This window comes from Cynara cardunculus (genome assembly GCF_001531365.2).
Source record: "Cynara cardunculus var. scolymus isolate 2C chromosome LG 11, CcrdV1, whole genome shotgun sequence".
Lineage (NCBI taxonomy): Eukaryota > Viridiplantae > Streptophyta > Magnoliopsida > Asterales > Asteraceae > Cynara > Cynara cardunculus.
In genome coordinates, this window is record NC_037538.1 from 5375878 (window position 1) to 5391347 (window position 15470).

General features: G+C 33.3%; 1 protein-coding gene across 1 annotated transcript; it reads left to right on the forward strand.

The window, feature by feature from the left end:
• Positions 1-1610: 1610 nt before the first annotated feature.
• Positions 1611-8324, forward strand: LOC112522051 (plant cysteine oxidase 2-like). Its single transcript, XM_025131116.1, has 5 exons — positions 1611-2011; positions 6661-6767; positions 7168-7324; positions 7584-7787; positions 8078-8324. Exons 1-5 carry the CDS (start codon positions 1792-1794, stop codon positions 8206-8208), a joined length of 819 nt encoding a protein of 272 aa, XP_024986884.1. The 5' UTR covers positions 1611-1791; the 3' UTR covers positions 8209-8324.
• Positions 8325-15470: the final 7146 nt, after the last annotated feature.

Here is a 15470-nt window from a genome sequence, read left to right on the forward strand (position 1 = left end):
TATATATATATATATATATATATATATATATATATATATATCCTAACGTACACGCACATGGATGCATAATTAAATATAAACACACGGTGAACACTTTATGAACACAACCTTAAAAACATTTGTACTAAGGTATTTAGAAGTAGTAGGTTTGGATTTTTTATTTTGTTGATTTAGTTGGTGTTTACAATATGTTCACAAGCTATACAGAATCTCGTAAATTTAGAGTGTGTTCAGTGTCCATAAATTACAATAGTATTTCTAAAAAATATTTACAATGAACTTACAGTGTATGCATGTAAGTTACCAGGAGATGAAAGAGGAGAGAGTAAAAAAAGATTTTAAATTAAATTAGATTTTATTTTTTAATTAAATTTATGTGGTCTATATTGGATCTTATGGATCTCACGAATTAACACTTTTTTTTTTAAATGTCTATATACATATGTGTGTGTGTTTAAGTAGCATCGACAATGTACCATAATGGCGGTGCAAAATTCCATGGTAAACCCAAAGTGAACGAGTGACTTGGATGATCTGGGACCTCAAGTCAAAGTCTCATTCATCATGTGATTTATAAGTGATTTCAGTGTAAAATCACATATAATTTGACCATTTTCGTATTCTTTTTTTTGATCACTTTATTAAACTTTTGAAATGGATTTTCAAATGGACATCTAAACACCAACAAGTTCCGGGTGTTAACATCTTGAATCAAAAGTTCGTGATATCATATGCATGCCAAATTATTATGACACCATACCCGATGCTTGAAGGCTATTTCGACAAACATCAAATATGTTATCATGTAAGGTTCCACATTGGTTGGGGAAGAAAACTAAGGTTGTCTAAGGGACTAGATACCCCCTCTATCAGACACGTTTTAAAACCACGAATCCAGGTGTGTAGACAAAACAAACAATATTTGTACAGTTAGCCTGAGCTAAGTTTGCCTTATAAGGGACCAAATACTTCATCTATCATACACACTTTAAAAACATGAGTTTAGATGTGTGACCAAAGTGCACAATATCTGTACAATTGGCATAAGATATTACATATCAATTACGAGGATTATTTCAATATTACACACCAAAATGCAATTGTATAAATAAAAAAGGGATGATTATGAAATTTGTAAAAGTAGAGGGAAAAGAATAATGGGTCGGATTTATCATAAACTCGAAGCGGCTAGTGCCCAAGAAAGGAACCATGGGCATTACCATCACTAACCCGAAGGGCATATCGTCAATAGCTTAAATGAGTTATTCAGTTCTTTCTTTCTTTAAGGTTTTCTCCGGATCTCATCCCTATCAACAGATAACATCAAAAATATCAAAAATAATATTAAACCCTTTGTATTAGCTATTTTCTTACTCGGTTTTTATTTTCTCCATACAAAATTTATAATAAATAGTTGAGGGGCAAAAGTTGGTTTTTTACAACATGAGGGGGTGTTAATGTAATTAACCGGTACGTAAAATATCAATCATAGTGGCATAACAGTAATTGTGCCGTGGAGGCATATAAACGGTGGACGGTTAACGGGTTGAATGAAACCTTTAGAAAGCTTATACATTCCATCCATGGCCGCCCATGGTTTTACCTCCCACTTTTTCAACACCATTTTTTCCGCACTTTAAATTCCAGACATTGCGCAATTGTGTTCCTAGACTTTCATCATCGATTGGAATTAGGAAAAGGTGGTAATCGGTTCGATATGGTTAAATGATCGGATCGGAGGTTGTTGATTGATTTTAAGCAGGTTTTCAATCGTGTTTTTTTGATCGATCAATGAGGATCTCCGATGGAAAGCGGAGGATAATTGAGGTAGACGATAAGAGTAGGAGAATTAGGAAGAAGAGACACTGCTGCGAAACCAGCATGACGATGATACGGCCTCCTCCGGTTACGTTTCCGTTGCAGAGGCTATATATGTCTTGTCTAGATGTTTTTAAAGGCGTTGATTCTGTTCCTTCGACTTCCGACGACCAGAAGCTTCGCCATATTCTCGGTGAGTGATTACTTTCATCTTATTTTCAGGCCTATAAGTATTGAACATTGAATCTGATTGAAGTTTTGAGGATTAGACGTAGAATTGTTTGCTAATTGTTTCAATCAAACATCAGAACTGTAATGCTTCTGAATTGAAGCTTATACTAAATAACAGTAATCATAAACAACTCTTAACAAAATTATACATCCAACTAAATCATAGACCTCTCAACAAAACAATGTTACAAACTCTTCCCACTATGCCGGAATAATTTTGGTGGTGGCACGAAATTCCACGGATCCATCAATTACGCATCAAAATTGGCGGGATAAGATAAACGAATTGAATTCTGGAGTTACATATCGTAACAGATTTTACATAGATCTTATTACTTTTTCTGAAGTAGCACAATTGTTGACTTTCCAAGTCATGTGGTCCAAATTTTTCACTATTACAAGTGCTCATAGAGTCTTCTAGCTATAGTGATAAATCATATATGAACTTTACTAGTAGTTTCATGGGACAATGGTTTCGCATCCAATCAATCATTTCAATTCCATCATCAGTTCCTCATTGACCGTAACATCAATTCCTCATTGATCGTCTGACAGAACGAAACTCTGACATAGAACTATACGAACCCATAAACATCTTCCAAATAGTGTTTGGAATCAGACTCTGTTTTCTTGTCTGAAATGGGTGTAAAACCCATTTTCTTTTCCTTTCTCCAACAAAATTATGACACAAGGCATATGTTATTATCAATGCAGATGCTCTTATAGCATCTTCAACCATCTAGTAAAACTTTAATTTTGCCGATTCTTTTTTAACTGATCGTAAAAATCTAGCGATGTTGCCCGGTTTATGTTAGTATCAATGTGGATGCTCTAAGAGCATCTCCAACAATCTGGCAAAACTTTAATTTTGCCGATTCCTTTTTAACCGATCGTGAACATCTAGCGATGTTGTCTGATCTTCAAATTGAACGACAATAATGTCATGTAAATCTTCAACCGCAAAACCCTAGACCCAAAGATTTGGTGATTGTTTTCATATGACCCACAAATTTGGTGTTTTAGAGTGTAACGGGAGTTTGAGATGTAAATGAGCTAACTATTTTTTAATGTTTTTTTGTGTTTTACAAGTGAATGTTGGAGATGTTCTTAGTCAACTATAATTGCACCTCAATCGGAATGACTCATCTAGTCACTATCGGTTAGAATTTCATACTTAAATGTCATATTTGTTCCCGATGAGCCAAGTCTCTATTGAAAATGAGGATTTTAAGGAAACGTATTTTATAATTTTACAAAAATCACAAAAGAATCAAAATTCAGATAATATCATAAACAATTTCGAAGTAACATTTATGTAATAACATAACTACTTGGAAAAGTGTTTTATAATTTTACCAAAAAAAAAAAAAAGCAGCGACATGTTTCAAATTTTAAAGATATTAGCAAAATGATTTGAAGAGTTGTTTTATGGGTTGTGTACATAGTACATGTAATGTAACTTAAGATTTTATTGTAACCTAAAAATGAAAAATTAATATAATATTTTTATTAAAAAAGAAATATATAAAATTTATGTTTGAATAAAATAGAAATTACAGGGTGGTGGTTAAACATGTTTTGATAATTTTAAGATCCCACAAAATTTTTGAATAAAATAGAAATTAAGGTGTCGTTTACTAAACGTTTATCCAGGTAAGCGCTTATCAAATCACTTTACTTTACCGGATGAATATGACAAGGGATAATAATCTTACCCAGTAAGAGCGAATGCAAGAATCAAGAGTCTTACCCGGTAAGTAAGGACAAAGACTCTTACCATGGTTAGCGTTTACCGGGATAAATTGTTGTATACGATGCGTTTTAGTGAATAAAATCTTACCCGGTAAGTAAGCGATAGTATTGAATTTTACCGATAGATGCTTACCGGGTAAGTGTTTAGGTAAACGGCCACTTAAATATGAATGTATCAAGTTAAAAATTATAAAAATTTTGTTTTTAGTATAATTTGTTTTACAAACTTTTATTATAATTGAAATATTATTTTAAAGTAAGAATGTAATTTTTTTAAAAATCAAGTATTATATTATATTAGTATTGTTTAATTATCTTGTATTTAAATATATTTATCGGATGGTTGTCATTTAGTTTCCTAAAAGTTGAAACATAGAGTTTTTAAAATACTGTAGATACATTAATAAGTTATAAAAATGAGACTTTAAGATATTATACATTAATTAGACAAAGTTGAATTTCGGTAAGAAGCGTAAGAAGAAATCTTCATCATTAGATCAATCTTAATTGAATGTCAACATTAATGAGGTATACCGGATTAATTTCCTTCTAAATAATGATTCATAGATAGACATGGGACTAAAAGTTATTAAAAGTTTATATCTCTTGTTGCGTTTCTCAGATAACTTCTTATTAAACATATACCTAATATATAAGTTTAACAAATTGTTTTCAACAGTTTTTTTAATTACGAGTTATTTTATAATTTAGTAAAGATATGTGATAATGAGACGTAAATTTAGAAACATTAAATTAATGTAAAAATACAAACAAAAGGAAATATGTATGTGTGTCTATACATACATAGTACATGTTTGAAAAAAACCAGAAACTTTCAAATATGAAAAAAAGGTCGTTTTTAACACTTGATTGTTTATCTTACCGATTAACATGACAAGGTCGAGAATTTTACCAGTAAGACTTAAGAGGCAAGAGAAGGTACGTGAGTTTCACCGGTAAGCGTTTATTGGGTAATATTGTTGCATAAGATTCCATTTTGATGGGCAAGAATCTTATTCTTACCTGGTAAAGTTAGTGAAAATAATGACACTTACCAATAAACTTTTACGTTATAAACATTTGGAACCCTAACTAAATAAACATATGATTTTGAAACAAATGAGAAGTTAGTCACTTACCTAACACGACATTTGCTACTATCAGAAGGAACAATATATTTTTTGGTTAACCATGGGTGTCTAAACCAGCTTTTGTGAACCTCGACTAATTCTAATGAACATTTGATGTAATTTTTTTGGCTCTAAAATCTCAACTTTTATTTATTTTAGAGAAAATAAAAAAGAACTTAAATAGCGTGGATTTTGCATATGGTCACCTCATTAAAAAAAATAAAAAAGAAACACATTAAAACAACCATCAAAATCCTAGTTTAATAACCAAACGTTCAAACGCTTTGTTAACAAGTTCAGAATAAAGACAGGTTAAAAGGAGTAAAGAAGAAAATAATTTCTTGGGAAATATTTCACCAGAAAAAAAAATGTGAAATAAAACCATAAGGGTGATGCCTGATTGATTTGAGCTTGACTAGGTTCAAATCCAAGAAGAAATAAAAATTATTTTATGATCACGGAGATTCAAATGTGGTGACTCGGGATTACACGCAAAGCAAATAGTCGTTCTGAGATTAGTAGGCTCGCATAACGGGTTGATATCCAAGTTAATAAAAAAATGTGGAGTAAACTTTCCTCTAATAAAAATTTGTAAGAATTTTGAAGATGCAAAACACATAAGGTATTCTAAATGTAATAACAATTGGCCCCAAATCAGAAACAAATGATAATCAAGGGCACGCCTAACACACAAAGGTTTGCATTAAAACCCCCTCAATATGAGAATAAGATCCACGGGACCTTTGATCGCTTAAAATTCATTACCACCAATAATAAAAGACCAAACTAAAGGACTTTTGGCCTAACAGTATCCAGTAACCTAACATTTCTAGAAGTTAAGGGTTTCAACCTCATCAAATGTGGGAAGTGTATGCGAGTTTTATCATTTATTGTTGTGTATAGATATTATATACTTACAAAAAAATAGTTCGTACAATAAGTCTTCTCTAAATAAAACTAGACATGGACAATAACCATCACACATTTAGAACAAATCATCAAGATGTTTGAAATCAAACGAAAGCAAAGAAGAAAGAAATATCCCCAAAAAAATTAGTCCATACAATAAGTCTTTTGCCTAGCGGTATTGTAGCTTTTAGCCTCCTTGGAGGTCAGAGGTTCAAACCTCACCAAAGGTGAGGAGGGTGTGTAAGTTTATTTGTTGCATTTGTTGTATATAAGTATTATATACTTCAAAAAAGAAAAAAGACATGACCTTCGGATTTCCAAAATTGATCTAAACCGTTGATAACGTAGATACATATGCTATGAAGCCACTATTCAAACACTCAAGATCCGATGGTTCAATCTTCGGAAAACAAATACTATTGGCTTTTGCCAAAAACTGCAACCGAGTTTTCAGTTGCCTTAGTTCCTATTTAATGTAACAAAGTTTAAAAAATTAAAAAAAAAAATCTAAAGCAATCAATTAATAAAGTTTTCAGAAATTCCTATTCGATTATCAAATTACCTGATTCCAATTATATCATATAATCTTTAAATGTAATTATATATGATATCCATTCATAAGAATTATCATTTATCAAATAATAATTTGAATATCTAACACTGAATCATTCAGACAATTTTATTCGTACGATTTCAACAAAGAAACCCATTGAGGCAACAAATTTATATCATTTCAAGATTCCACTAGTTTTCTTGGTAATATATGAATGTTCTGTTATGAATTTTGCATATTTAACAATGGGATTATATCTTGTTGAAGATGGTCTGATGCCAGAAGATTTGGGACTACCAAGAAGTCTGCAATTCCTTGAACCCGATAGTACCGTAGTCGTATACACCACCGTATATGAGAGCCAGAACTTCTCGGTAATATTCACAAGAAATAGTCTTTATATTCAGTAGCTAACTCCGGTTTTTAATCATAATGCATACAAGTTTATGACAATACCCAGTACTCTGTTCAAAGAGCCCTTCAGAAGAGGAGGAAGGCTAGATGGGCACAGATTATCCCAGAGTCTTAAGAGATGGCTAGACGGGTACAAATTGCAGACCCCGGCTGTGATACCAACTAAAAGATACATGAATCCTCGTTAGATTACTCTCTAAAAGAGCTATGAAAGTATAAATATTACTCTCTAAAAGAGCTATCAAATACGGCCCGAGTTGCTAACATAACCAATGGTTTAATAGATTTTTTGTTTATCGGGTGGGGTCGGTGTCTTGGGTTTATGATTATGTAACCATTTGATTTTACGCCGTTTTGCAGTTATATGTTTTCTTTCTGCCGGAAAATGGTGTGATTCCTCTCCATAACCATCCAGGAATGACTGTTTACAGCAAGCTTTTGCTGGGCAAAGTGCACATTAAAGCCTATGATTTGGTTAATCCTGATATCGCCTATAACAATCCATCCTCATTTCATCGTGAGTCCACTACCCTTTTTCCGTATACATATTATCCCCAGACCCTATTTTCCCGAATGCATTTGTTTTGGTTTGGTAAATACTCGTTGTTGAGCGGTGTTGCTTGCTGCTCAACCACAATCTCTTAAATTTATAGACAGAATATTGGACAATGGCTTCTTCTGATATGATAGAAGAAGCCATTGTCCGGTGGAATATCTGTTTTCTTTTTTGCGTAAGAGAGAATGAATGATCTCGAATATTTTTTTGTATTGTGTAGCGAAATTGGCATGCTTGAAAACCGACACTGTGTTTACAGCCCCCTGCGACACTTCTGTATTATATCCAACGTCTGGAGGTAACATACACGCCTTTACTGCGATCACACCTTGTGCGATTCTTGATGTGGTCGGCCCACCCTACTCTAAAAGAGACGGTCGAGATTGCTCATACTACAAAGATATCCCGTATGCTGTATCACCGGGTAAGACATCCACAACTCCGAATTGTACTTATAGTCTGTTATTCGTTGTTGTAATTAGCCGTTAGCAAAGAATGAACCAAGTATTGAAGAGAGAGAATAAAAAACATTTAAATAATGATGTCTCTTTAAATGATCGGTAGGATCAAAAGGGTTATATAGGATTTGGGGACAACAGATTTTTATTCGTATTATACGCAGAGCGAATCCGCATATGACATAATTGAAATATCAAATTACTATACAACATTGAGAGCTTTTTTGTTGATGGTTTATGTCAAATGATATCCCAGACGAACAAATGACAATGCCCGAAGAAGATGGCAAGTGTTACCGATGGTTAGAGGAGATCGAGATGCCAAAAGAATCGAAGATGGATAGAATCGAGTATCTTGGTCCTCAGATCATTGAGGTTAGTCCATAGGTGGTTCTCGCTTTTCGTTCGAGGGGTGTTATTTTCTTGTTTCCTTACCGTTCATGTACTTATGGAGATTGACCGTATATGAATATATAGTGATCTCATATCGCATTGTTTGTGTTTTGGTGTCGCTTTGTGGTTCATCATTTCTTTCTCATATGCCTACGATACAATATCGTCGTGGTAGTTTTATCGTTGCTTATAGCCTCTACCTTGGTAAGTACTAAGTAGTACCACGTAAGAGATAATGTTATTTAACAACACCTTCTGATCAACCATTGTTGCTGACCTAGATGTGACCCGATAAGAACGGAAAGGCTACTTACCCAATTAACGCTTACTCGGGGGGTAAGCGCTTATCGGGTAAGAGGTAGCACCCTACTTACCTTACTAGGTAAAATTCTTGGTTATCAAAATTATCAGTCTAAACGCGTCTCTTACTTGATAAATGCTAACCAGGTAAGTCATTATCCTCACTTAAGGTAAGATTTTCGGTTAGTAAAGTTAGAAAGTGGCACCAACACTCCCTCGACCAACAAGTATCTCTTACTTGGTAAGAGATAATTGAGTTACCCAGATAGTAAGGTAGCGTTTGGTATGCAAACATGATTAGACAGGACTAGACAAAATAGAACTGGACATGACAAGAGGGTAGGACTGGACTGGACGGGACCGGACTGGACAGAACAAGTGCATGTTTGGTGTTTGGTATGACTAGGATTGGATGAGACGTAACTAGACAAATTATCTCACAAAATTATTTGATTATTTTAAATATTATATAATAGTTATTAATAAAGTAAATTATTAAAGAATGTAATTTATATATTTTTTTCACAATTTTCATATAAATGAATACATACATATATAATGGAAACCAAATTTGAATGAAAAAATTGATGTAGTTTATGGTAGCAGTATTGATGGTGGAGGTGGTTTTGATTATGGTGGAGGTGGTGGTGGCCGACGGTAGTAGTGGCGATGGGAGGTGGTGGTCGATGACCGACGATGGTTATGGAGGTAGAGGCAGTAGTGGTTGGTAGACGACAATGGTTATAGATGACGTGAAGATGGTGGATTGTGGTGGTGGAGGCGGCGGTTGACAACGATGGAGATGGTCGACGGTGGTTGTGGAGGAGGTTGTTGCAGTAGAGGAGGAGTTGGAGGTGGCCAACGGTGGTAGTGGTGGTGGCAATGGTGGTAGTAGAGGTGGCAATGGACAGTGGTGATCGGTGGTCGACGGTGGTTGTGGAGGTATAGGAGGAGTTGGAAATGGCCAACGGGTGGTAGTGTTGGTGGTAATGGGTGGTGGTTGTAAAGGTGACAATAGACGGTGGTAGTCGATGGTGAAGGAGGTTGTTGTAGTAGAGGAGGAGTTGGAGGTGGCGAAAGGCGGTAGTGGTGGTGGCAATAGATAGTGGTAGTCGGTGGTCGACTATGGTAGAGGTGGAAATGGGCGATGGTGGATGGTGGTTGTGGAGGCCATGGAGGATGTTATTGTAGTGTAAGAGGAGGTGGAGGTGGCTGCCGGTGACTGCTGGTGGTGACGGTGGCCGAAACTAGCAATGATGACCATTAAAACAAATATTATATTAATGTTATCATCAAACTAGGGTATATTTGTAATATTTTAGTTTATGTCTCATTTTTGTCCCATCTTGTTCCACGTATTTTGGTGGAACAAGAAAAAGCATCTTTTATCTTATGTTGTCTCACTTTGTCTCAATTCTTGTCTATGTCTCATGTCATGCCAAACGTGGGACAGTGGGTTCTTGTTCTGTCTCATGCTACGCCAAACATTAGATTGTGATTTTTGTTCCGTCCTCTGTCATGTCCTGTCCTGTCTCATCCAATGTACCAAACGCAGCCTAAGTGTCCAGTAAACAACCTTAAACTCCGTTGGCCTCTACATTTTCCGAACCATGATCCCTCAAACCATCTTTTTTAGATTTCATCATTAAAGATTTGCTTGTCTTGAAATGATTTGTCAAGTCGCTTATCATATCATTAGGGGCTTGTGACTTGATTTTAACGGGTTTTAAGTCGAATATCATAGACTTATGAGATCAATTTCTTTAAAGTCTGACTAAGGGGCCTGTTACTAGATGTTTACCCGATAAATGTTTGCTGGTCACTTTGATGAACATGACATAAAATGAGAATCTTACCCGGTAAGACCAATGATAAGGATTCAAAGTCTTACTCGGTAAGTGAGAGTGATTATTATTACCTGATAAATGTTTATCAAATAAAATGTTGCATACGATGTCATTTTAATTGATTAAAATCTTACCTTGTAAATTAAGTTAAAGTGTTAAATCTTACAGATAGATGTTTACTAGGGTAAGAGTTGGTAAACGGAGTCGGACTAGGAATAAGATACATTATATGCTTGAAAAATTAGCATTGACCCCAAACCAAACTTGCTTTTATGACATTTTATGGTAGAATCTCATTGTAAATATATCTAATTACCATATAAGTCGGGAAGTGTAAAAAGAAAATAAAAAATACAAGCATCAATGGTGAGATGAAGGAAGAATCGTGTGAAAATAGAAATTAAGGTGAGAGGCGTAAAAAAGATTTGGACCATTGATCATTTTTAATATCATCCCCACCCCATGAATTGCGTTTATCATGGAAATTGATCTGTTTCGATGTACCACATTAGTGTTGATTTTCAATTTAGAATGATCCAATAATGAAGAACCCTTCTTACCCTTCTTAATATCAACTTTTTCCATTTTAAAAAATAGTCGGCTAGATGGATATATTTAGGTACATTTCACCTTTCACACCTTATTTTGATTATACATTAGGGTTTTTTTTTAATTATTATTATTAACATGGATATTTAACTAAACTAGTTATGCGAACCGACTAATCTCAGGACGACGACCTACTTTGCGAGTAGTCCGGAATCACTAGATTTGAACATTCGTGGTCACAAAGAGATTTTTATTTATCTTTAAATTTGAACCTGAGATCTCAATGCACTTTTGACTTTATGAGCTCAAACTCAAATCAATTAGGCACCACCTTTGTGGTTGGATTTTTTGTTTTATATGACATGGTTTTTGGATATAAATAAATAAATAAAATTAATTTATATTGAAATATATGAATGTGAATACATTGAAAGGTAAAAACTATTGTCATCTCACGTGTTCACCGCTATTTTTATTGGTAATTAAGTGGGTAACACGAGATTCAAACCGACGTCGTTCTTCTTTTTGTTGTTTTTTAATGAAATTTTGGAAAACCATTCAACTCGATCGTATTGTCGATGATTTTTAAACCATTTAACTTAGTATTTTTACAAAGTCTATGTTAGGTATATATAAAAGTTTGAGGTTCGGCTCATATGCCCGACTCGAAAACTCTCGAGTCTAGTAAGTTTGAAGCTTGGTCAGACCGAAGTTTTGGGGTAGACCCGGATAGGCTTGGTCTGAAAAAGCTCCGCCTGAAAAAAGCCCGATTGGACCCTTTTTCAATCCCAAAGCCCGACTCGACTCGACCCGTCCCAAACCATTTTTTTTGCTAGAAAGACCTATACCCAGACCTGAAAAAACCCGAGCCTTTGGGCATGTCTAGTCCTATGTGAAGTGGCATCATAATATCAATAATTCAAAATTAAATCCCCGATTTATGCATTTTTTTTTAAATTATTCATTTATTAATCTTGTTGTAATTTCTATGACTTTTTTGAATATTTGATAGACTTTTAAAGATTCATGTTACAACACTTTCTACATGGATAGAAAAAGAGATATGTGAGTTTCGTATAAATTCAAAGTTGTGGATTACCAATAATTTTCACATAGTTTAAGTTGAATTCGGAGTTATTAAGCTAGCATTTGTGTTACAGTTCATGAGCGTGTCGTTTTCTATTTCTCCTTTTACAAGGGTAGTTGAGGTCTTAGAACTTCTGTGCATGTATGTACAGTCGACAGAGATCAATGATCAGTTTGTGCTCACGTTATTTTCTTATGCTGTCGCTTTTTTTAGGCGAATGTATATGAAGTTGTTATTCGATATGTCAATTTTTAAGTAATGGTGGTCCTTCAGATGAAAAGAGTTGATATCGACATTTTATATGATTTGTTATGAATTTTGTTACAATATGTATATGCAACGTAGATGGAGCCATCAGGTAAGATTTTGAGTTAACAAACCAAACAACAGTATTCCTAATGATAATTTGAGAGGTAACTTAACCAGTAAGATTTTGAGTTGTTTTCTAGAAGCCAGCAATTCAAATGTTAGGGTCGTTTACCCAAATGTTTACCCGGTAAGTGTTTATAGTAAAAGTCAACACTATAATTTATTTTATCGGATAAGATTGTAGTACATTAAAACGTATCTTATGCAACAATTTACTTGGTAAGCGTTTACCCGAGTAAGAGTCATCACCCTCACTTACCGGGTAAGACTCTTCATCCTTATCATCGCTCTTACCGGGTAAAATTCTTGGCTCTTGTCATGTTCATTCAGTGAGAAAAATTGTCCGGTAAGTACTTACTAGGTAACCTTTTAGTAAACGGTCCCTTAGTTTAAAATGATCATTTTCAATCATTAATCACAGATTATTTACTAAGAACCAAAAAATAAATTATTAAACTCATTAAACAGATAAAAATATCATTAATTAAAATTATAAATTAAATTATTCAAAAAACTTTACATAGGTCATAATGTTGCTCTCACTTTTATGTTTAACACAAAAAACAAGACATGGGTTAGTGTCTTTTGCCCCATGTGTGGTCCAACTCATAAAAGATCCATCCAAAAAAAAAGTTTCATTTAGAAAGTCAGATAAAAATCTAATTAAAAAAAGACTGATCTTGATAAGTTCGAGATGAAATCTAGATCGAGTCATACTAAAAAGAATCATTAGGCCACAAATATTTTTCACAGCCCGATTAAAATTCAGTCTAATCGACAGGAACCCTGGAAGAGTCGTCGACTCCAACCATGAAATATTCACTGATGGGTGGGACAAGCTCTTCTCTTTAACAACATGAAAAACCAAAAGCTCTGCTCTCCGTAACCACTGTTACACCCTAAATCAGGTTTATTTCTGTATTTATTAAAACGAACTTAAAATATCTGAAATAAACTTAAAAAACCTGATTCTGTAATTAATCCCACAACCCATCTTGGGATCCATTTCCCTTTTGTGGTACCACTCCACTTTTCTTGTACCCTACCAAATGGAATGTGTTGGTTTCCTTTTCCTTTTCATTTTTGGTGGTAGTGCTTCTTTTCAAATAAATCACTCACTCATATATCTTATCTCTACCAAATTCATATCAATATGAAGATTCCATTAATTCTTCAAAATACCTAAAACATTTTTTAATAATAATAATAGTACTGGTTATCTATACTATATTATAAAGCATTTGACAAGAACTCTTAAAAATCATTTTTTATGCATTAAGTACTGTTTATTGATGCATATTACTTAAAATTCAAGATTACAAGTAAATTGTGCGTATGTACAACTTATTAAAGTTTCATGTTTGAATTCGTGTAACTGACTGCGGATAAACATAATCAATACTAGATAGGTATCTTATGTTAAATCCAAAATATATTTAGGATGGTCATTGAATTCTAACAAAATACTAATTATTATCTTTATAAAAAGATTATATTATTAAACCAAAAATAAATTACTTTATTATTAAATCTAAATTAAATTGTAATAAAAAAATTGAATCAAAGAAATTACATAAATGAAAACAAGCACTTTTAAATATTTAATTTGATACTAAAATTGATATATTTTTAAAAAGAATTTATGATACCTTCAAATTTATATTTTATTCAAAAAATAAAAACATTATCGTTTTTTCAATACCACATAAAATCGTATTATAACATCGGCTGAGACAAAATAAAACGCATTAAAATAGAGATGTATCTCGCTGCATTATACAAATACCCTTTTGGTAATAATAAATAAATTTGGCTTTGTATATAATTATATGTTTATTTGATTGCATCCTTTTGATGCAAAGACAAAATAGCCCGACGTGTAATTGATACCTAACCTTCCTTCACATCAAAGTCCTTTGCTTAATTACACTTATTTTGTTATCTTAAACTTTAAACCTCATTTTGTAAATTATATCTCTTTTTTGTGATATTTACTGTAAACTATTTGTAAAATAATACTCTCGTATACGTACCACCCCTAAACAAATCACTAAATCTAAACACTCTTCGATGGTCAGATCAAATATGTAAACATAAATTCTTAAAGTTTATTCATTTAAACCGGGGTTGGGACGGGGATCCTCAGTAGACTCAAATTAACAAATATTTTTCATGGGGTTTGACCAGGGTTGACCCGTGACAGGATGTGAATCCCTGCACCTGCCGATGATAGGGGCCGGGGCTATTACTAAAAACCATAATCCCCAACCCATCTTCGCCCTGTTGCCATGCCTGATATAGCTTTCTTCTTAACTTTTTGACAATTTATGTAGGTCATATCCGATGAACTTACTATATAAAACAAAATAAATTCGTAAAATGTGTTATCATATCGTAAAAAATTCTGCCCAAGAAACAAAGCAAATCTACAAATATCATATGAAAAACATGCTACCCTTGACTTGGACCATAACCGAAAATCCTTAGCTGTTTAGACCATGACATATTATTTATATACACACTTAATATTTTAAGAAATTAGTATTTTATATATATATATATATATATATATATATATATATATATATACTTGGTGACTCTTTGTTGACTATTTGATATGAAATTGTTGAGTTATGAGGATGTTAACCAGAAGTGGAAAAGCCTAAGATATATTAAATGATCATAACTTGAATACATGATTACATCATAATTCATGGTGTGAATGACATTTCTATCCTTAAAAAAGGTTACTATAAATAAACAATAATCAAATAAGAAGTAAACTACAAATTTAGTCCTTGTGGTTTTATTAATTATAACATTTTTCATCCTTATAGTTTCCAATATGGTCATTGTGTTGTACAAAATCGTATCGATTTGATCCCTTCAGTAATGATCGTTAAAAAACTCGTTAAGTGGAGGGTATTTTAGTGTTTTTTTTTAGTTTTCTCTTATTTTTACTTGAAAAGTACGATCTTATTATTATATTACATACAACGTGTGTGTGTGTGTGCATATGTGTGTGTAAAACACACGAAATCACGGGATTTGATCAACATTTAAATGAATCCCTACCCCTAAAAGATTTCGGCCACCATCACCAT

What these genes read in the sequence shown, in the direction of transcription:
- LOC112522051 (XM_025131116.1), top strand. Translation starts at nt 1,792, where the DNA reads ATGAGGATCTCCGATGGAAAGCGGAGGATAATTGAGGTAGACGATAAG. An exon ending in CAATCCATCCTCATTTCATC is followed by an intron (nt 7,325 to 7,583) that starts GTGAGTCCACTA and finishes TGTATTGTGTAG; the next exon opens with CGAAATTGGCATGCTTGAAA. An exon ending in CCCGTATGCTGTATCACCGG is followed by an intron (nt 7,788 to 8,077) that starts GTAAGACATCCA and finishes ATGATATCCCAG; the next exon opens with ACGAACAAATGACAATGCCC.